This window comes from Canis aureus, chromosome 9, assembly GCF_053574225.1.
Source record: "Canis aureus isolate CA01 chromosome 9, VMU_Caureus_v.1.0, whole genome shotgun sequence".
NCBI lineage: Eukaryota > Metazoa > Chordata > Mammalia > Carnivora > Canidae > Canis > Canis aureus.
In genome coordinates, this window is record NC_135619.1 from 9,411,320 (window position 1) to 9,436,570 (window position 25,251).

Here is a 25,251-nt window from a genome sequence, read left to right on the forward strand (position 1 = left end):
AAAATGTAGGGCAGTATATTGCCTTTTGGAGATCACACTATAGTATACATTAAATTATAAAATGAGCATAATCTTTACCTTAGTTTCTCTCTTCTTGTGATCCTTCTGGGAAATAATCCAAAACACAGAAAACATCATACGCACAGAACAGTGCACAGGCACTATATGCAGTTGTAAAATAATGTGGAAAATAACACAAAATCCTAAAATATGTTTGGTTTGGATTAAATAGTGTAAAATTATATGCAGGTAAAACAAATGACAGGAATAATAGAGGCTGAATTTCAGGTGTGTTTTTTTTCCTTTACCATATAAACTTTTCCCTTATTTTAATATTTTAAAAGCAATGTAACAAAAGGAAATAACAAAATTACTCCCAAATTAGGATGCTGAATAAATAAATCCTGCAAAAGCAAAATAAACGGATGAGCACTGGTTGTTATGCTATATGTTGGCAAATTGAATTCCAATAAAAAAATACAAAAAAAAGCAAAATAAACAATTTATTTAAAATAGTTTTAGTACATTTCTGCTATTCACTACACAATTATTTATTCAGTGCCTATTATATACTATGCACTGTTCCAGATGTTGAAGATTTTATAGAAGTAAATAAAAAGGATAAGATCTCACCCTTACGAAGGTTACAGTTAGATGATATAAAGACTACTTAATATTGAAATTTATATTATAAAATTAGCTGAGAAATGAGAGAAAGGAGATTTAGAATATTCTTTTAAATTTTAAGATAAGGAACTTTAAAATAACAGTTTTAAATAAGACTCATGTAATTAAAATAAATGCCTGTTTACAAAAACCACAAAGGTAATTTTGGAATTTAAAGCCTTTTAAAATTCTGAGTTTATTCATGGATTGATTTGACACACTAAGATATAACCAAACTAATTAGATATTTTTAGAAATAAATGTCTCAACTATGTTTGAAAAGACTGATGTGCCATATTTCTTACATGATTTAAGATATTACTGAAATCAAATGTCAGTGCTTGTAGGTATTTTAAATTTACTAATCATGCTAATACCACATTTCTTATATTTAGTTTTATCAACTATTTTTCTGAAGCCATAATATATGTTTGCAGTTCAGAATCTTACTCGTAAAGTTTGATAATTTACTGTCACAAATGACTGTTGTTAAGAAAATGAAAATTTCACGAATTATTATTTGATTAACACTTGGGATAAACAAATATTAACTAAACATAAGGCTACAAAATAATGTCTGTAGCTTAACAAACTTTATTATTAGTCACAAAAATAAGCTTTTCCCCCATATATGGACTGAAGAGGTTCACTTCTAATATTTAATTAATCATAAATAAAAATAAATTAATTTTATAACTTCTATTATTTGGCTAAAAACAATTTGCAGTTAGTTAATGAAATAGAATATTTCCTTTTCCAAAAAATATTTTCAAAGATTAAGTGAAAAAACTATCATCTAATTGAAGAAAAAACAATAGTTAAATCAAATGCTTAATAAAATGAATTATAAAGCCATTAGGTTCAGAAGAAAAGATGTAAAACATCAACTTAGGATCTCCTAGAATATTCCTTAATCAAAGATAAAAAATTAGAAAAGCCAACAAGGAGAAGTAACTTTTTATTCTATAGAGAGCAGGAATAAAATTCTCTAATCTGGCAAAACTACTCTTGTTTGAAAGAACATGTAAAGACATTCATTCCTATTTCTAAAGATTGTAAAAAGAAAATTAAAATGTCGAAAATAAGCTTGATAACTATCCCTTTTATGTGGCTTTATTTGAAAGATTAGAAAAAAATTCTATTGAGCTGTACACATACACACACACACACAGCAAGAAGACTGATACAGGGCAGCCCCCGTGGCACAGCGGTTTAGTGCCTCCTGCAGCCTGGGGTGTGATCCTGGAGACCCAGGATCCAGTCCCATGTGAGGCTTCCTGTATGGATCCTGCTTCTCCCTCTGCCTGTGTCTCTGCCTCTCTCTCTCTCTGTGTGTGTCTCTATGAATAAATAAAATCTTAAAAAAAAAAAAAAAGAAGAAGACTGATACACATTCTGGAATAAAGAGCATTAAGAGCTTCTATCTAAATGCGTGTATAACGTTCTGTCTAGAGAACATGCTGTGGTATAAGAACTACTATAGCCATGACTGCAAGGAAAACGTTGATAAGATACATAAACCACTTTTACCTAGGAGGTAGTCCAGAAAGACAGAGTATTACAAATCTGTCACTTTCTTCAATCAAAATAACTGAAAAACCCTAGACTTTCCATAAACATGAATATATCCTCAGATGAAATCATACCTCAAAAGAGACTTTGGAAGGTCATATAATCTGGTATTTACCATATAGCATGTTATGAAAATATAAATTATGTGCTTTCAGCAGCAATTCTTAACTTGCCCTCTGATTTATCCCAACACTGGGTGTGAAGAACACTATCTACAGCATAGCAAACTAACAAACTTAGAAGTTTGCAATGGAATGAATATGGTCAGGAAGTACTCATTTAATCCTTTTCCATAATTTTGGGCAAGAGTATTGCTAAATCATCTTAAAAAAATATTACTGTAATCTGCATATAAAGATCCCCAAGGTAAGAGAACTCCTAAACATACCTGATAATCGTCAAAGGCTACTACTGGTATCTGAAAAGATAATCATCCTTTGTATAATAACCCTTCAGATTTAAATTATACTGTTAGTAAATACTAGTTAGTAAATTCTAGTTAGTAAATTCTACCATTCTCAATGCTGAACCTAATACCTACCCTTCAGCTTTTGCACAAATCAAGTATTTTTTCTTTAATAATTTTCAGATAAAGTGTGTTATCTCATGAAAAAAGTCTTGATAAAGTTTGAGAGAAGCAGCATTGTATAGTACACAATCATCATGATTTGAGTCAACTACGATGCAGTTTTCATACAGTAAACAGCTTCAGAAAGCATTTCTCTAGCTCTTTAAATATAGACGTCCAATCTTGTGCTAGCCCTGTTAAATAAGTATCTCCATAGGTAATTTTGACTGAAGCTAGGACTGAGAACCTTTGAGAGATGAATTAAGAAAGAATGAAGAAAACTATCACAAATATCAATCATTTAATTTGACATAACTTTAAAATATGAAAGTTTTCATTTCTTTATAGTCATTAAGTGCCTCCTCCAGGCCTGAACCCTTTCTCATGACCCTTCTTGAAAATCCTCAATAAAGCAATCCGCAACTAGAAAAAGAAGGAACCAAGTAGCTCAAACAGATATATAATGTCAAAGACAGTCCAATTTTCCTCTTGGGAAATTCCCACTTTATATTCTTAAAAGCGGAGTATATACCACAACTGAAGTCATTATTTTCTCCATCTTGTTTTACATTCTCATAGTTAAGATTTTAAAAACAAAGTAGAGATATAAACAGAGTAAGTTAAAAATGTTCATATTTCTTGTCATCACCCTGATGATACATGAACTCAAGATGTTTTTTGACTATTAAACATAGGGCCATATGTTTCTTACCAGCTTAATATTCTTTAGATAATATATTACAAACACTATTCTAGGCCAATTTATGAGGCTCTAACTCATTACTTTTAATAGCTTCACCACATAATATTCTGCAATACCATAATTTATTCAGTTACTCTCCTGTTAAGAGGTCAGGCTGTTTCCTAACTTTTGCCAGTGCAAATAATACTGTGATATATACATCCTTGTCTCTATATTCCTATGTATTGGTGCTTTAAGTTTTACTGGATAGAATCTCAAAAGCTGCAATTTTGTAACATTTCTTACATCAACATCGTATAAGAATGATTATTTCCTACATCTGTGCCAGCCACTTTTAATTTATAAACAAATGCATGCACATACACACAGACTTTTGTGTTCCCAATATATGGGTATTATTAACACACATAGAAGTCTATCTAATTGGTAAAAAAAAATAATCTTGTGATGTTGATTAATATTTCCTTGATGCCTCATGAGGTTAAACATGCTTTCATATGTTCATTGGATATTTTCATTTCCTCTTCTGTAAAGTGCCTTTTCATAATCTTGGCCCTCAAATAAGAAAATTAGGAAGTGGCAAAGATTTGATTTGAAGCCAGGGAATTAGGACTCCAGATCACAGTTCTCTTAACCCCTAAGTGATACTACCTTTCTTAATATATAATAAAATACAGTAAATTTTCATATGTACTTGGATTTCTGAAATCTCTATTATGTTTCACTGGCTAACTTTGTGTTAATTCCACATTCTTTTTATTATGATAGCTTTATAGTAAATTTTAATACTGAGTGAAGTATGTCATCTCACAAAATATTATTTTTCTTGATAATTCTTTTTATTATTTTCCTTCATAATTCTTTTTATTAATAGCCTTATGGTAATTCTTAGGCACTTATTTTTCATATGAATATTAAAATCACTTGCCTTTGTTTCTCTCTCCCACAAAACCAAAAAAAATTGGAAGAAAATGAAAATTACAGTACATTTACATCTTACTTTAAAAGTATTGATATTTCTACATTAAATTTTCTCTTCCAAAATTATTTTAAGTCAATTCATTAAGGAAGTATTTTATGTACTTTTCTGAAAACTGTACATTCTCTTAATCGGGGTTCTTATGCTTTTTTGGTTCAATTTATTCTTGGGAGTTTGAAGATTTTGATATGTATATAATATACATTAAGAAACTACGCTCAAATATTAGTGATTTCTTTAATATTGGCAATTTCATAAGGCTCTACTTAGTAGTAAGCAAAGTATATAAACTCCAACATATATAGTAAAATCAGTAAGGTCACTTAAAAAGAACATTTTGATTTCATTGTTTTCCTAGAACTTTCTTAAATACACTTCTAAAGAACACTTCCTGACATTTCATGTGCGTGCGCGTGCGCACACACACACACACACACAAACACTGAAGGATATGAAAATTAATTTTGATGGTTGGAGAATTATAACGATTGAGATAAGAGATAAAAGCTTGACTGGCTTTCAAACTGTATTCTGAGTAAAACAGAAGTCTGAAGAAGGCTATGTCCCTTTCACGTAACCTCTTTATTCAATACAGAAACACATAAATCCAGAGAACAAACTGGTGTTTCCAGAAAGAGGGAGGTGGAAGAATAGGTGAAATAGGTGAAGAGGATTTAGAATTACAGACTTCCAGTTATAGAATAAATGAGTCACAGAGATGAAAAGTACAGCATAGGGAATAGGGCCAATAGTATTGTAATAACATTCTATGGTCTATGGTAACAACTGTAACTCCATTTTTCATAGAATTTCCAATCACCATGTTGAGCACCTGAAACATTGTATATCAACTATACTTAAGTAATAAAAATTTTAAAAGCACACTTTATCCAGTTGGTTTATATTTTTAAAGAACTTATGCTGAAAATGTCATTTGAGGGATTTTCAAAAATAAACAGTTTTAAACATATAGGCTATAAGCCTATTCTTCCTCCTAATACTAGTCATTCAACAAGTATTTACTGAGAACCTATTATGTTCCAGATTGGTGCTTTTGATACATGAGATAATAAAACAAAGATCCCTGTTCTCATGCAACTTACTTTCTAGAAAAGGAGAGAGACAATACACAGCAAATACGACAATACACAAAGTATATGGTATTCTTTGAGGTGATGGAAAAAACACTTTAAAACACTCCTGTTTTAGTTTTATATAGGGTGGTCAAGTAGGTCTTATTGAGAAGGTGAATTCTGAACTAAGATTGGAGAGCTATAAAGGTATTAGCCAAGAAGATCTGAGATAAAGAATTTCATGCAGAGAGAGAGAGAGAAAAGCAAGAGCAAAATACTGAGGCTAGACCATGCCTAATGCCTTCAAGGAAAAGCAAGCAGGTCAATTTGGCTGTGGCAGAGTGAGTGAGGACGTGAGGTAGGAAATGAAGTGAAAGACGTAATGTGACAAGGGCCAGATCTTGTAAGTTAATGGGTATTATTTTGGTGATTTTGTGTTTTACTGAGTGAAATGGGCAACTATTACAGGTATAGGCAAAGGAAAAAAAAAAGACTGATACATTTTAAAAGGAATACAGAGTTTGTGGAGAAAAGACTTTTGGAGACCAAGAGGAGAAAGGCAGAAAACTCTACAAGGAAGCTGTTGCAATAATTCATGCTTGGACTAAGGTAGCAGCAGATGTAATGAGAAGTGATTAAGATTGTATATGCTTTTTTAAAAGTAGAGGCACTATTATTTCTTATAGGAACTGGATTTGGGGTACAAAAGAAATAAATGAGGTGAAACCAAGATTTCTGGTCTAAGCAAGTGGATGTATAGCATTGTCTTCTACTGAGATAGAAAAAGGGGATATAGATGGAGCAGGCTTGGGATAGTTTTTGGATTGTTGAATTTAAAATGTCCATTAGATATGAAAGTGGAAACTGCTGCATGGAAAACTGAATACAGTCTATCATTTCATTGTGATATCTGGATTAGAGATAAGTATGAACCCAAGTTATGTGGAATCTGAATTTTAAGGGACATCTCTGGGAAATATATTCAAAATTTTGAACATAAAATTAGGTATAGCATCTTGTAATAAGTTTGTGGAGGTGAGAAATCTTAAGGTTTAATTAAGCTTCATTGGTTCATAGGAAACCTGCCTCACACTGAAAACATAAATTTTGCAGGTTGTCAGCATATGAAAGCCATGATATTAGATGAGGAGAAAGAAAAGTATGAACCCAGAGGTCATCTCAACTATTAAGATATGGGGCATTCCCAACATTAAGTGGGATGAGAAGAGGAACTAGCAAAGGATTCTGAGACAGTATATTGTATGATGTAGGAGACAAATCATGAGTGTGAAATATCCTGGAAATCAAGTAAAGAAAGTATATCAAGGAAATGGAAATGATAAATCATGACAAATACCATGGATAGGTCAAGTAACATGTGGATTAAGAACAGACAACTGGAATTAGCAGTGTGGTCATCTCTGGTGTCCTTGGCAAACACAGTTATAGTGGAATGAAGGCAAAAATCTTCCTGGAGTGGATTTAAGAAAGAATGGGAAGAGGGATATTGGAAAACAGTACAGAAAATAATTTGTGAATTTTGCTACAAAGGAGTATAAGGCGTAGGGCATTAGCTGGTGGGAGAAGTGGGATAAAAAGAAGTTTTGTCTTTTAAGATGGGAGAAAAAAGACATATATGTATGCTATGGGAATGTGTCCACAGAGACAAAAATCGTGAAAGTTAAAGGAGAAAGAAGGTAGAACTGCTGAAGGGAATTCCTTGAGTAAAGGAAAAAGGATGAGATTTAATGTATAGCTAAAATTACTGGCTTTACGTAGAAGGTAAGATAATAGAAGAGAATGTAGAATATGTGGGTATAAATACTGGCTCAGTAAGTAGATGTGTTGGTGTGAGTTTGTGGACGTTTTCTTTTGATTGTTTCAATTTTCTCAGTAAAGTAGGAAGTAAGGTTGTCGGTTGGGAGTGAGGATGGAGTAAGAGATATTAGAAGGTTTGATAGAGGAATTTTTAGATTGGCCCCATGATCTCTGCCTCCTTGGTGCTACATTTTGTGCAATTCCCTCCATGTGAATGAGGGTGAAAATTGTGACTTGATTCTAATCAACAGAATGTGGCAAAAAGATGGAATGTCAGTACTGTGGTTAGGTTATATTGTATGGCAAAGGTGGTAAGAAGTCACTCCTGTGATTAAACTCCATCTTGCTAGCACACACTGGAGAAAGATTCTTCTGCTGGCTTTGCAGGATGAAAATAGCCATGGTGCAAAGTACCTACTGTAGAGAGGGTCAATCTGCAGGGAACTTGGGAGACCTCTAGAATATGACGGTTGCCTCTTGCCAATAAACAGTAAGAAGTCAGGATCCCAGTCAGACAACTGCAAGGAACTAAATGCTATCATCAACCTGGATCCACTTTAAAGCACATTAGGCTCTAGTCAAGCTTCTAGATGAGAATGTACTCCAACTGACACTTTGATTGCAGTTTTGTGAGACCACGAACATAGAACTCAGTGAAGCAGTGCCTAGACTCTTGACCTTTGGAAACTATAAGAAAACAAAGGGGTGCAACATATGAGTTGCCTATTTTTATGTTTTATTATATTTTGGTATATAGTTATCAAATTTATCAGTAAACAAACAAATGTCAATAAAGCACATATTTCTGCAATCATTATTTTTCTTTTTACTTGTCATGAAGAATCCCAGGAGAGCTGACAATCAGGAACCTAAAATTAAGGGTGGAATTTAATTTTTGGCACCACTAACTGATTAACAAAACCATTTTGTTGAATTTTGAAGTGACTGAAAAATGTAATAATAACTTAGAACTGATGATCAAACCCAACTCATTGCTTTTTAATTTCTTTATAAGTTTTTTGAAAACACATTGCTTAAAGCATCTAATTATATTTATTGTATCTTTTTATTTGCTTCATATTTACAATTCCATATATAAGAAATTTCAATGTTGCACCTTATAATAGGCAATACATGCAAAAAAAAGTCCTAACTTTTCTTTCTCATTAGGGGAATAATAGCAATTTGCTTTATCATTAGACAACATAAACCTTAGTACTCTCACTAGAGAAGAAAATAACTGTAGAATAGTTTAAACTATCTTAAAAAGCATACAGAGACTTCTATTACAGAAATATTTTGGAGTTAAAAAAGCAGTTGGATTCTCAGCAACTAGTATCTGAGAATCCTTCTTTAAAGATAAAACTCAGTTTTCATAAGCTACATGTTATGTTATTTACCACCTTACAGAATACTTTCTTTTTCATATCACTTATAAGATACTTTAGAAAAAATAAATTAAACATAAACTATCATTTAAGGTTAACATCACATTCTAGACACTGTAACACAATGAATTTCTTTTTTTCTTCAAACCCTATGAGATGCTATTGTTATTTGAATTTCACAAAAGGGGAAAGTGAAAACCCAATTTACTCAGCAAATAAACAGAACAAGGATTTGGATCATAAGCAATTTGGCACCAGTTTTGACTTATAACTATCATTCTGCAGGACTTCTCATATGATAGTCCTTCAGTTTTCAGGGGGAAATTATTATAGACCCACAACACTGTAGTTATAATCTGCCAGTCTGATCTGTGGAAATAGTCTGACCTGTATAAACAGAGGGCAGAAAAACTAAAATTTAGTATGTACTGAAACACATAATCATTTTTAAAAGAATAGAAAAAGTTTTTGAATTTTGAAACTGCAATAAAACTTACTCCTCAGTGTATTTTCTTTGCTTTTTTACTTTTTTTTTTTTTTTTTTTTGCGTATTAGTAGTTCCTCAGACCTTTTTATCATATTACGGTGACAATGGGACATCATTGTAACATAGACAAACTATTCTGAAAATAGAACTCAATCATAACTCATTTAGTTGTTATTGATGAAAATAACACAATCAATTGGACATATTTTATATATATATATTTTGTATATATTTATATATATTTATATTGTTTTATAAAAGTTCACAAGGAAAAAAGTTTATAGTTTGGTAGTTTATATACAGAGTACCATATTAGTTGTAATACATAAAAGTAATTTTCTTATAGTTTTAAATGTTCATTTTAATTATGGAGATTTTAAGATTATCATATTGGAACCCATTTTTCTATCTTGGTTAGCCTTACAGATCTATGCTAACAGAGTGTGAATTTGAATCTACTGGGAAATACTAAGGGAATAAAATGATTACAAACTACATAAGGATGGGTGATGACTACAATTCCTTTAATAAACTTAAGAATCTTGTTTGGTTCTTCTTTTATATTTTGCCTCATGTTATCCAGGAGATATTATGCTTGTTTGCATAAAAAAAGAAGAATTCAGAATATAAATAAAATATATTTAACAAATATAACTGAGTATAGTGGACAGAGTATGAAATCACAATGAATTATTATTTCAAACAGAAAACTATTAGAATTGGCAGAGGTGGATACAGTATGATATCTAGACGGTAAAAATATTAGTAAGCTCCAATGTATAAATTAGCCTTTTAAAGAAATCATTTAATAAAAATTCATGTGTTCAAATAAAATAAATAAAATACAAATCTAACTTCAAAGACAAAATTATTGAGATAGTTTTCCTTTTCAGATCCAAGATTGTTTATGTTGTACGTTGAGAAAACGCCTTAGTTTTTTTTTTTTTTTTTTTTTTTATTGCTGCTGCACTCATTTGTCTTATTTTTGTTTGGAAAATAAAGAATAAGGTACAAGAGAAATATTAAAACAATAAAGTTACTTGTTCCAACAGTTTTCTATATCATGTAATTAAAGTTCATTTAAGAGATAAGGTAAATATAGAGAAAATATATAAATACTTTTTAATCTCATGCATTAATATTACAAGCTTCATTCTCACCTTACGTTGTATCATTTCTTTCAACTAGAAGTGCTGGGATTCATCACTAGAGATGTGTAGTATTTTAACTAATTTATTGGGGCTAAAATGTGAGTATTATAAAGTAGTTTTGTCTAAAGGGAATGCTACTGCATAACATGAAAATCAAGCTCCTACTATAGAATAACATAATACCCTATGTTAGTTTTGCTTCCAGCTATTATTTTAATATTTTTCCTGAGGCTGCAAAAGTATTAGACTCAATAAATAAGCAAAATAATTCTGATAGTCTTAGATTACATGCAAAAGGCACATTTAATATAGTTAGCAAATATAGTTCAAAGTTAATAATTTATTGATCAATTATAAGAAAAATATATTTACAAGATAAGCTTTTGTTTGATAATCAAATAATACCATAAGGCTTTGTATTAGAGAAAAAGTAGAAATATTAAAGAAAATAACATCTGTCACCTAAATGAAGCTCAACTCAGACAAAATGAAAATGTGTTTAATCATTTTAATGAATATATTTTTCAACATTTGTCAAGTACAGTATGGCTCTGAATTACATAAAATAGTTTAGATAATATACTTAAATGTGCCAAAAATAACTACAGTTTTGAAAAATGACCTACAAATATTTAGTACCAAAACAATCATCAAATCAAACTAATATATTTCTAATTGCAAAGTTTGCCACTCCACCAAAGAAAATGCTTGTATTAAATGAGAGAAAATAATACTATTTCCTAAGTTGTAAAACAGAATTAAAACTATAACAAACACCAATTTTCTGTTATTTTTAGATCGCTAGAAATGTTTTTCATTGAAAGTGAGAATTGTTTATATAGTGAGGCATGTCTGAAATAAAAAACAAATGAAAATGCATTCACTTTTAAAGATATACCTTTGCTCAATAAGTCATATTTATACATTTTTTTACATATATGATATTCTTAACTTATATATCAGTAATCCTAGGAAGAAACAATAATGGAGATTATAAACAGTGACTCAATAAATAACCCACAGAGCTCCATAAAGTCATAATTTTAAGGGAAAATCCAAAATTCAAGGAGTCTACAATCTGAATATATTTTTGTTATGTAAGTTAAAAAATGCATATAAATTTTCAGGAATAATTGATATTTCTTTCTCAGGTTATTTGGAATCTGATCATGGTGCACATATGTGAATGAACGAATACATCCTTAACCCACCATTATCTTTTTCTCCAGTGTGCAGGCAATCACCCGTGAAAAGTATGGTGTAGATGACAGGATGATACTGTACCTGATTAGCTCTGGAGGTGGTCATGGGATCAGATGGAGAGGACTTGGTGGTAGTTGGGGAAGATGGCAATGTCTGGGAACAAAGCAGTTCAGGAGCAAATCAACCTTTAAAAGCCTTAAACTGATTATTTAAATAAAACAAAATAAAATAAAATGTAATATAACGAGAACAAAATCCTATGAACAAATTTTTCTCCTACTCATTCAAATTTAATGGAATTTAAGATTAATTAAGTAACTAATGCATGTAAATATGCATGCATAAGCATGTAAAAATAAATTCATGACTTGAAATCATGGTGGTGACTGATAAAAATTCACATGAGTATTAAAGGTATCCTGACCATATTCATGAATAGTAATCTCTTTTCTTTCCCTCTTGTTTGCTTGGGGGAAAAGAGATGTCAAACAAAAATTCAAGAAATTCAATGAGTAAAACTGAAAGAGTCATCTTCCTATCAATGAATACAGTCCGGGATTGGAAGAAGTGGTGAAATGAAGTTTACTTTGGCATAAAAGCATCCACCTACTTAATATGTTGAACATCACCAACAAGTTGATTCCACATAAATTTAGGGATCCATACTTAAAAGCAACTACATTTGTAGTTCTGAATTCTTAAAGCACATTATCTTTTAAAATAATAATTTTTAATAAATTTAGAGCCCATCTGAAAATGTAAACATTAACCTCATATTAATAAACAAGTAATTAATAGCATTTTAACAAATTGCCATATTTTTATCATTTATGTTTAAAACTAAAAATTTAATATAGATGTGTTGTAGCACCATCAGCCTGTGTTGAAAATAAACACAAAATATTAGGAATCATATTTATTGTTCACTTCATTTCGAAACATTTCTACATACTATATATAATATGCTGTATGAGGTCATTAATGTACTTGTTGAACAATTCATTAATACATTTTAAAAACTTCTCAAGTTTGATAGAATAATGTTGAAGTGTACCATGTTAAACTTCTTTCTTTTAAAAACTATTTTTCACTTAGCAAATAATATTGCTTATGTAGCAGCCTCAGTAGATAATATTACCTTATAGGTGAAATGGGGTAGTTTTATAGTATAAACACAATTCTATGTGGACATTTTATGTTAATAAATATGCATCAAAATTACTCAGATATGAGCAAAAGCATAACTTTAAAGGTTCAGCAGCATCAGGAAAAGCAAATAAAATTACTTAATAAAATCACGTTTCTTCATTTGACATTTCAAAAGTTCTGATTTGGGTAGAACAAAGCACGTGTGCATAAAAGAAAGAATAAGAAATTCACAGGCTTCTACTTAACTTACTGTTCTCCAGTAACAAAAGTAAGATTGGTTCTAACATCAAATCATGTTATAAACAGTCCGCTCCTCAAGTGATTCCTGGTTCTTCTAAGTTAAAACCTAAAATACTTTGAGGAAAACTAAATGTTGAGTTAAACCAAGGCTTTTGTTAAATCATATTTAAAAAGGGCACAGAGCTACTTTCAGAAGTAAAACCTCATAAAAGAAGAAACAAAATCTTCAAATCCTTTTTCTATTTTTGCTCTTTGCAAAAAGATTCCCATCATTTCTCCAGAGAGACTTTCATTTTCACTTATTAAAGATTGCTCTAATATTTCCTATTCATGCAATTTTATGCTGGAATATATATCATTGACTTCACACTACTATATGTTGAATAGTAAAGATTTTATTTTCCCATCTCTGGTTACGACGTTATTAGAGAATTCCTTGGAGTAGTTAACATACATTTAAAAATCTGTTCTGTACTTATCTCAGATTATGAGGTTGCTCATGAAACGATGTGAAATGAATCTAGAGGTCATTTCTCCCCAAATAGGTTAGAATTTAAGTATATTAACCTACAGAAGCACTAAGTATGTGTTGGGTTCTTGTACATCCATCAGGGTAAAATCAACCTGAAATATTCACTACGACACCCACCTCGTCCTAGATATGAATTCTTAATAAGGTACTGAAACACTGCAAAGAATGATGCTGTAAAAGTAGTAATATCAAGTGGCTCAGAATTTGTAGACACTTAGATTAATATTATCTTCTGTCAATTTGTTCAATCCCTTTCTTTTTGCTTGGCATATATATGAAATACTGGACATGTATTATTAGTAACTGATACAACTCGTAGTCATCAACACTGTCCTTAATAATTCTGATGCTATTTCTTTCTCACAGAAACAAAAAATAGTAGCTTTGAACTTCAGGGAAAATATTGTTTTTAAACCATTAAAAATTTGCTTATTAAACATAATCTGATAATAAAGTTTAATATTTTAAATAAACTAGTGAAAATTATATAAATTTGAGCTTCAAGGGATAAGATTATCAAAATATCACAATAAACTGTCTTTAAATATATTTTCTTCATTTAAATTCCTAAATTAATGAACACATAATGAGTTTTGTAGCTATTATTCATTTTGATACTTTAAACACAAAATGTCTCCTCCCTTTACCAATTTTCTTATAACTATAAAAAGATACCAGAGAGTTTCCATTTGGGTTGATATTTTAAAGTACTAGCTACAAAAAAATTGTACTAACAGATAAATGTAAATATATTAAAATAATGCCTTTACTTTAAAATGTTTATTAAGTAGTTTAAACAGCTTAACAACAAAAATAGTTTTCTTAACAACAAAATTAGAATCAAAGAATCCATAAGAAATATTTCAATGTATAATATAAATGATATGTTTGTTCCCCTATATTTTATAAACAAAACATTTACTCCTTCTTACTACACAGATTTAAATTTAGTGGTTTCAAGTTAAAGATCATTTAATAAAATTTCTGACTAAATATCCATTTAAGCAACAGTATATTAAAATAGTTATTATAAATAACATGTACAAAGGACACTCTCCTCTAAATTTTTTTTTTACATTTATCAAATAGTGATTGTGAAGGGCAGTCATTTTGTAGCACAATTTACTTTTCAAATGGAAAAGTATAACATAGTTTTGTTTAGACAAATTGACTAGCTATTTAAGAATTCTACTTTAAAGATTGAAGGCTGAATTACTTACTGCAGAAAAATTCAAAGTATTTTACAATTTCAAAATAGTGAATCCTTTCAAATGGTTTTAAAATATTCATGATTTAACAATAGACATTAAGTGGGTCTATAACTTGGCTTCTGGGAATAAGAACTAAAAACTGATCACAAATTGTAAAATGCGTTCTTGTTAACAAGTAACAAGTGTTGCTGGACCAGAAAATATTACTATAAATAAACTCTGTAATATATGCAGCTTACCTCCAGGCAAATCTACAGTAACAGACTGTTAAGAACCTCTGATATTTATAGGTATAGTGAGAACAGCAATGAACAACAAATCACAATTGTAATTCAAAATCTATTACTAACTGAGTAATATTACTCAAACAATCACTTTCCCAAACCTGTGTTTTGAGTTCTGTATAGTCCTCTATTTAAAAAAAAGGAAAAAATACGTGAATATGTAATTGTCATCTTTGGTTTTTCGTGGTGATAACATCTTTCCCTTCTTCCAACATCTGGACTATCTGGAACCCATCAGCACTAATATGGTGCTGGTGTCCAACTCACACAGGTCTTTCAGAACTTATTCTATAGCTTATTTTCCTCATAATTACTATTTTGCACCTTTATCCTTCTTCTCAGCCACTCAATCCCACGGCTTTTATCTACCTTTCAACTGATTGTCTTCATTACCTAAAAGAAATCATGATTTTTCAGAATGAACATCCTTATACTTTTTCCTTTTCTAAACCACTTCCTCCCTCAACCAATCTTCCTATTCTTTTCATTATAGACAAAACTGCCTACTCAGACTTCCACTCTTCATAGGTTAGGATCTTAACACCCTAAATATGAACTTTCCACCACTCCTGAGGCATCTTGAGCAATCACAGTAATCTCATCTCTAATTTCTCTGCCTTTTCAAGCTCCTTTTTATTCTTTAACATAAGCCATTTCCTCCTGCAGGGGTTACATGAGCCTTCCTCAGCTAACTTGTGTTTCACTCTTTTGCATATCCAAAATTCCAAATCAGCATTTCTACCCTTCACACCATTTTTTTTCTCTTTACCCAACTGGCCTCTTTACTTTTAGGAAATAATATTAGTAGGATATAATGACTTTGCTCTCACCATGTGGTTAACACTAACTTTAAAATCTCCAAATATTTCCTATTAAAAGAGAATTCTTGTATTTTTCTCAGGCAATTGATCCTTCTTAGCATCTTTCCTTAAACCTTCCCTCCTTATTTTATCACAGGGAATATTACTGATTTCCCTTTTATCTTTATCTCTAATAAAGAGCAATTACTAGGAACTGGGTATACTTCTACTCAGTTAATGCAACATCCTTATGAAATAGATTATTATTACTAGTCCCATGTTATAGGTAAAGAAGTTGAGGTTCAGAGAAGCAAAACAACTCACCCAAAGATATGTAGCTGATAAATTAAAGAGCCAGGAATTGAACCTGGGCAGTCCTGCTCCAGATCTTATGCACTAAACCCCTATACTAATAATGCCTCTGACTACCTTTCCTGATAATTGCTTCTTTATTTCATTTTGTGCTTCTTTTTTCTCCCTCTCCTACAATGAAGATGGTAAAGTGAAATTAATGCTTCAAATATAATTTAGGACCTATATTTTTGAGTTTTACACTCTCACCTGTACTTCTATAAAAGACTACTTCAAGAGAAAAGTACACTACGTACAACTTACTCAATTTGCCTGCAACACACAAAAATATTATCTCAAACAGGCACCTAACTAAAATTCAGTTATTGCTTTCTAGGCTTCACCATTCTGCTAAGCTCAAAACCATACGTAATCAGTATTTATTCTTTTCTCACCATTTTGAAACGGGAACTAACCTGTCTCAAAGCCTTACAGATTTTATTTATTTATTTATTTATTTATTTATTTATTTATTTATTTATTTATCTTTTAACTTCAAGTATTTGTTTCAAGTTCACTACCAAAAAAGATTAGGTGTTCATCATCTTCTTAAAATACTGCCTAGTCTCTTAACTTAACCTTGACCCAAGATATTCTATTTTAAATGAGGTTCTCTTCTTGGATAAACTTATTCCAGATACTGTAAAAGGCCCCAAAGACAGAAGTCTATTTGGTTTCATTTTATCAACATTGCTAAAAAGTGGAGACCATATAGTCCAATGTTAAGATCAATTACCAATTACATTTTCTTGGGTAAGTTACTCAATTCCTTTAAACATCAGCTTCTATAACGTTATTTATTTATTTATTTATTTTTAGTTTCTATAACTTTAACATGGATTCTGTACTCTACATGACTCATAGGTTTTTGTGAAGATGGATAAAATATGATAATACATGTAAAGTGCATAGCACAATGGCTGGCACAGAATAAACACCACAGATATCACTATTATATTACTGATCCTTCATTCTTGACCACCAAATCTTTATTTATTTATTTAGCCTGACAAAGTTTAACACTCCTTAAATTTGTGTCGCATAAAAGAAGAAAATATTATCTTACAAACCTTCAAACCTACAGATCCACATAGTAGATCACTAGGCTAATTGTCATTATTCTTTTCTCATATCCATAATTGCACCTACAGGCACCCTAAGAGTCCGTCTGGATTTTTAGCCAGAAGAGAACAAAATGCAGAGGTGCCTCCTTTTGTCCTAACTTTCCAGAGAAAGTGAAAGAGCTCTTTTGGGAAATATTAGGAAGTATCCATGATCTATAGAATGCCCCTCAGCCAGACATCCAAAGTTCACCATGATCTGGTCCCATCCTATCTATCTAATATTAATTTCCTCTAAACTCTACCGCAAATGTTCCTCTTCTGTCACGAGGGTCTCCTTACTATTCAACCATTATATCTTTCTTCTCAAATCCATATTGTTTCACATGCCTAAAATAAGCTTTTTACTTTCTTCTCCACTAATTAGGAAATTCTTATATAATCTTCAAGGTCCGGTTCAAATCTTCACCTATTTTATAAGATCAAGTGTCACTCAAGCCTACATTTCTTTCACATGCGTCTGAACTTTTATGCTACATTATTTACGTTGTAGTTTTGGTATATAATACAGTCTGACATTTTATTAATTATTTTAACAATTTATGATCTCTCACAAACTAGTTTTAGAGAACAAGAGCTACAACTTAATAAATCTTGCAATTCAATAAAAAGGAATTTAATAAATTCATGACAATAGGTGAATAATGAACACATTATGTGCTATTTTTGCCAATTTTTCATGACAGAACTAAAATTCTTGACTAAGATTTCTGATATCTTCATTTGATTTGTTTTTTAAAATACAAGTGAATTCTCTAAATGCCTATAACCACTTCATTCTTAATGTGGCTTTCCTTAAAACTACATTTGAGGCAAGAGAGAAAAATACTGCTGAAAATCTGTAACAGACACAAGAAATTAACAAATATTAACTATATTACTAATTTGTGGTTTCTACCATGTTTTAGGGTTTATTGTACTGATTCATTATGTAAACAACCATATTTAGAGAAGGATTTGAGGGACTTAGAAGATTTTCAATAATTCTAGGAGGGGTAAAAGGTATCAAACTCAAAATATAAAAAGTTGGAAATGGAAAAATGTGTACTACAGAGTCTGAACTAAAGACATGTTCCAGGAATGAGTCCAGAACTTCTACAAATAAGGTTTAAATTATTTGAAGATCACTGAATGTTTCTATTTGTGTGTCATGAAAATAAGAAATAGTATGTTCTATGTTGTAATTAATTATGTTTTATTTTGGTTTACTGGCTCTTGATGCATATCAGTTTCTTAGTATACTGACTTGTAAAATGAACACAATGGTATTAGGTACTTCATAATAATAATAACCTTAATAATTCTAATTAAGGTTATAGAACAGAATCTACAATATTTTGATTATTCAATAGCTGTTATTACTATTATCATTTGAATATATAAAAATTGGAGACCCTATTAGTGAATAAATATTTTTAAAATAAAATGGCAACAAGAAACACTTGAGAGGAAACAACATCTAATATTCAAAGTTGGATGTAAGGCTGTCATGCTAGATTTCATCATTCCACTACCTGAAAGATCTGCAAGACCAGCTTGCAGTATATTCCTAAGACACTATATTTGAGCACTCATTCAGTTAATAAGGGTATTTGGGTAGAATTTGGGCAGAATGTTCTGGTTCATGCAATTTATTCAATTAACAAGTGTATCTAGATTCAGAATATAACATTCTGTTAAAAGTCCAAAATATATGGTTTGAAATAATAACTTTTAAAGTAACTTTTATTTATTTAGAACTAACTTTGACTTCCTGTTTTAAGTACGTTACGTATACATTATACATTTTTAGGAAGCAACACCTTAAAGTTATCAATCATAAAAAACAATACACATTAGTAATAAACATTAAGAAAATATATAATTTCATATTCAACATGGATTCATTTCTATGCAGAAATTATATTTTCTATCTCTCATTTTTATATATTCTAATTTTATTCTTTGCAAAATTTAAATAAAATTCTAAAAAAAATTTTTTTAAATTGTTTTTAAAATTAACTTCAGGACTAAATAAAGCCTAAAGCAGAGATAAATGTTATCAGTTAAATGAAAGGCCACCATTTTAAGAAAATCTTACTGTGATGCTATGTTTATAATCTACAATATATATAAATATCCCATGAAATATATTTATATATTCTAGAGCAATTTATTTTGGACATAGTATTTGATAATGGATAACCAGTATTTCTAGAAATAAAACTATAGTATTTAAATTTATATACTTGACTTACTATTTAGGGACTAATTCAACAAAAAATCTTTTTGTTAAAATAGAAAAACTTAGAACATAAAAAACTACTAATCTATAATATCTTGGAAACATTTTCGATCTTTTTGCCAGATTTTTCAAGTAAATATTTCAATTTTTAGATTTACAAAGAAAGGGATTAAAGATTAAATATGTTGTTCTACTAGATTTAGTGTACTTGTCTGATAATTTTTTAAAATGATACTCTATTTACATACATTATTGATTACATGAATATATTAAAATCAACAATAATTTTAATTCCATCAATATCTACATGGCTTACAAATGAATGCAAATACACAAAAGTCAACCAATCACTATTTTTTTTAACACTTAACTTGAATTTCAATAACATTATCTGAACAAGGCAAGTAAAAATAAACCAAACAATTTCAAAATCTAGTTTTCATCAATCTATACTGGTACTGGATATACGGTAGCCTTCAAATTTCATATTGCATAGAGACAATTGGAATTTTAGCAATGATTCATATTCTATTATTTGATGGTACTACCCATTATTATAAAAATAATAAATAATTCATATCATTGTCCTAAATATATCACCAGTAATATTATACTACTCAACTTTACTTTTTAAAAAATAAAAATGTTCACTCTTGTCTCTAAATATTTGAACTTTTCTCACAGAAGTTATAAAGCAAAAGAGAATAGGCTGGAAAAGGCAGAAAGTCAATAAACTTACACTGTAGTGCCAACTCTGTAAATTCTTAGCCCCAGGTGATTTTAACCCAGAGGTCTTTAACTAAACTCATAGTTTTAGAATCTGGATAGAGTCTTGGGGTCAGTTTTAGAAATATTCCTCGTATTCACTTAGAGTTGAGAGAAACTAAATATTTCAAAACTATAAATGGCTGTGAAGAATAACAAATCTACTGATATTTAGAGCTCTAAAATATTTACATTCTGCCATGCATAAATTAAAAGACAACTCCTTGAAAACTTATGAAGGGTATACAAATTGAACCATTTTGACTGTGACAAAGAGTATAAAGTGATGATTTTATATGGAATAACAGCTACCTGATGTAAACATGGAAAAATATTTTTTAATAGTAATTAATATAAAATGGAGTGTTAGCCTATAATTTGAAAATATATTACCTAATTATTAATTCCTATGTCTGTATATGATTAGTCAGGCTTATTATTATATATATGTTGGTAAAATTATAATATATTCATAACATTGTTTAGTATAAAATTTCTTCTCAATTCAGAAACATGAAATTAATAAGATTTTGAGCTACATTTCAAATTTATTACAATAAACATAAAATTCTGTAAATTAAATACTCCATGAATTAATGAAGAGTAATACATTTTTTGAAGGCATAGTCTATTGATAGCATAATCACAAATTAAGTAGCTAATTAAAAAGGGCAAATGCAGAAACAATAATTATAATCATAAGGTATCAAAAAAATTTCAGAATTTAAAAGAGTTTATGGGGAAGAATTCCTAACTTAACACTAAAGAATGTCATTTTTCTCCTACATCATGTCAGCCATTATTCAACCTTAAAAGCTCACATTGTCTTTTATCAAGTAAAATTTCTGTTACAGAAAAATCTCACACATTAAAGATTAACATTGGCCCTTTATGACATATATATAAATACTACATCTTATACATAATGTAATAGCTGATTTAAAACAAAGTACTATTTGTTAGGTACAAAAATTTACTTATACATATTTGTTTATAAAAAATGTTGAATATAACAAATTAACAAAACAGTAGTTTATATGCATAGTAACTATACTGAAGACTACAAGTATTATTAAAAATATGGTAATTGAAATGTTGAGGATATTGTTTCAATTTTTATACTTTAATAATTGAATGTAGTTTAAAATAGATTAAATTTCTATAAATTTATCAATTTTGTGTCTATAAATTTTTTAAAAGGCAATCACAAAAGAACCGAGGCACATAATTGTTCCTCAGTGTAATACTAAAAAACGAGTTGTTAAATCAATCAATAAATCAACTGATCAATCTAAGGAAGAGACTGGTAGTCTTTAAGTACATAAAATGACAACTTTGTTATGTATTACGTATGCTTAGGAAAAGAAAAACTTTATATGCTAAGATGTTAATGCTTCTTTTATAAGGAATTCATACTATCCTGTGGATATTTCTCTTTGATTTCCCAACTAAACACTCACTTGTTTGATGCGATCTGGATTAACGGTGGTCTGGGGTTGTAGAATGCTGACTGGTTCTGTCTTGGCCACATTTTGGGGCATTTCTCGAATTTTTTCTGCAATGAATCCATGAACTGCATTCAGTGCTTCAACTGTTCCCTGGATCAAGCATACTCGTTCAGTAGTACCTGTGGATGAAAGATTACTTTTCAGAAAACCTTCCTTATTTTATTACTTTATTTTCAAAAAGCTATGAGAAAGGATGATATAGTAAGGCCAATAAAATAAAAATGCAGAACTCTTAATTCACTAGAAATGTTCATTTGAACCAAAAACCAAACAGAGTGAAGACATACATAAATATTCCTTTCTTCATTTTTAACTCATTCTTTTCTTTCTCAAAAAGGGTCTTTGGATTCCAGTAGAGCCAGAGATCTTAAGAAGTTCTGAGCATATCATTCATTCATCAACATAAAAAAAAAATACTTGCTGAGCACTTATAAAAGGACTTAGGGTTAAAAACTGGTAACACATAGATAAAGATTGATGGACCCAGCTTTCAAAGAGGATATCTTAAGAGTGAAAAACTAAATTAACATCAGGCAAGACAATTATATGATCGTATGATATGAAAAATAATGGATGTACCTACATGAATGGCACACTTGGATGATCTAGAGTGAAAAGAGCATTTAAATTTGTGTGTAGGGATGCCTGGGTGGCTCAGCGGTTGAGCATCTGTCTTCGGCTTGGGGTGTGATCCCAGGATCTGGAATGGAGTCCTGCATCAGGCTCCCTGTGGGGATCCTGCTTCTCCTTCTGCCTATGCCTCTGCCTCTCTCTCTATCTCTCATGAATAAACAAATAAATCTTTAAAAAATAAATAAATAAATTTGTGGGTAGAGGAGGTCTTGGAAAGTCCAGGTTAATTTCTTCATTTTATTCACTTACCCTGCTCTTTTTCTAATCATAGCAACAACATACTATCATAGCAACACTATTTGATATTTTAATCTTTATTTTTAACTTTCTCACTAGAATGTAAGCTCTCAGAGGACAAGAGATTAGCTTGTTTTGTGTTATAGCTTCCCCAAGCTGTCAACAATCCCTGGTACAGGGCAGCCCAGTTGGCTCAGCGGTTTAGCGCTGCCTTCAGCCCAAGGCCTGATCCTGGAGTCCTGGGATCGAGTCCCACGTCAGGCTCCCTGCATGGAGCCTGCTTCTCCCCTGCTTCTCCCTCTGCCTGTGTCTTTGCTTCTCTTTCTATGTCTCTCATGAATAAATAAAATCTTTAAAAAAAAAGTCCCTGGTACATAACAGGTGCACAATAAATATTTATTGCATAAATGAGTCAATGTGGTCTTTATCATGTAATTTTAATAATAAGACAGAATATCAGAGTTAAGAACAAAATTTTAAAATAGTTTTTGGGGCAGGTGGGTGGTAAGCGTCCAACTTTTGATTTTGGCTCAGGTCATGATCTCAGGGTTGTGAGTCTTCGTGCTCAGCATGGAGTCTACTTGTCTCTCTCCTCTCAAATAAATACAATCTTAAAAAACAATTTATGAAATTTGAAATTTATGGATAAATGATGAAGATTAATACTGTTCATCTTTCATCAAGTGAATAAAATGTAAATATATGTGAGCATGACTAAGATGAAACTGGTTGGGTCTAATACACAGATCCTATAACTCATTTTATATGATACAGATAAGCCTTCAGACAGAAAAAAAAAAAAAACCCAAAACTTAGTTTTCAGATAATTCCGAGTCTCATTATAGCAGCTTGGTATTAAATTCAGCATCCTGGGATGCCTGGGTGGCTCAGTGGTTAAGCGTCTGTTTTCAGCTAAGGGTGTGATCTTGGGAGTCCCAGGATTGAGTACCACATTGGGCTCCCTGCATGGAGCCTGCTTCTCCCTCTGCCTATGTCTCTGCCTCTCTCTGTGTCTCTCAGGAATAAATAAATAAAATATTAATAAATAAATAAATAAATAAATCATAAATAAATAAATAAATAAATAAATAAATAAATAAATAAATTCAGCATCCCAACACAACACATAAACTTACATCTCAGGAGTATTTCTTTACTAAACAGTTACCAAAAAGAATGATTATTTTTAAATTTATAAAATATTTGTTTTTGAATTAATATGAAAACTTCCAGGGCAGCCCAGGTCGCTCAGCAGTTAAGCGTCTGTCTTAGGTCCAGGGCATGATCCTGGGGACCCGGGATTGAGTCCCATGTCAGGCTCCCTGCATGGAGTCTGTCTTTGCCTCTGCCTCTCTCTCTTTCTCATGAATAAATAAATAAAATCTTAAAAAAAAAAAAAAACTTCCAAGTACTAACACATTTTGGTACTATAGTTTAAAAATTCTAAGCTACTATATAAAACATAATTAAAGTGCATTTGGACAACAAAGTTGCAAATCTATAAATATTTAAAAAATCATAAGGAGTTTACATTGCTTTAAGAATTAGTTGCCTTGATAAGCCATTTTTCTAGTATTTTTGAATTTTTAAAAAGAACAGTAAAGAAAAAAAAATAAAATAAAAAGAACAGTAAAGGATTATCATTCTTCTACAAAAAAGATTTATATCACAAGAATTTAAAGAGTAATATATGGATAAACCTAAATTAAATCTTCATATTTTAAACAATGAGGATTTAAGTGAATGAAAAAACTAGGTTTCTTAAATTGTACAAATATTTCAGTAGAGAGCAAGTATGTCTTTCATTTGGAATGTTTAAAAGAATCTGAAAAATATAATGTGAGTTTGAAGATTTAATATTTCCTGTTTCTCCTAATCTGCTTTTTTCATCCTTGTCTACCTAGATGTATCTATGTGGTTCTTGGGTAAAATGATCTAGGGAAGTCTTTACAAGGTTGTATTAACTGTCCAATAAATGACTAGATGCAATAATAATTAATAATAACTGATCAATGTAGTTCATGCAATATGTTCTCATCTAAGTCTGGAGGCAAAACAAAACAGATTACATTTCTGCTTTTGGGGACAAATACAGAGTGCTCTTTTGCAGATGGCAAAGCAGGAAAGGAAATCAGTTCAACCTCAATAGGGATTCTGGAAAAACAGCAACAACATGGCACTAAGTAACTAAAGAGATTATATAATCCATGTTGCTTTTAAAATTCTAATTTAGGACAGTGTATATCATGTTAGACAATACAGTAACCCCAACAGAGTAACAATACTCTTCAGAGTATATAGACTAACAGGAAGTAAATGGAAATCACTGAGCCATAAAGAAATGATTATCTAAAACTGAGTTTCATATAGCATATAGGAGACAATTTGGAGATCATTTATAGGTTCAAACTTGCAAATTGTATTCTTCGAGAATTAAATTATATCATTGTCATTAGTACTACCAAAAAAAAAAAAAAAAGAAAAAAGGAGACTGTACATTCACCAATGGGATTGCTGTGAACAAATTCTTCTACTGAACTCTAATGGCCTTTTCATTCAGATAATACAGAAGTATAATTTTTAGGAAC

At 30.5% G+C, this 25,251-nt stretch overlaps 1 protein-coding gene across 5 annotated transcripts in view; it reads right to left on the reverse strand.

Annotated features, from left to right (window-relative positions):
- NOVA1 (NOVA alternative splicing regulator 1) overlaps positions 1-25,251 on the reverse strand; it is a 148,825-nt gene that overhangs the window by 13,676 nt on the left and 109,898 nt on the right. For 3 of the 5 annotated variants that reach the window (XM_077908818.1, XM_077908820.1, XM_077908823.1), the window contains 2 exons: positions 21,746-21,912; positions 11,690-11,761 (listed from right to left, as the gene is read on the reverse strand). In XM_077908818.1, coding sequence (XP_077764944.1) covers positions 11,690-11,761; positions 21,746-21,912 — 239 coding nt within the window. The remainder of the gene's footprint in view (positions 1-11,689; positions 11,762-21,745; positions 21,913-25,251) is intronic. The other 2 variants (XM_077908819.1, XM_077908821.1) reach the window with 1 other exon arrangement.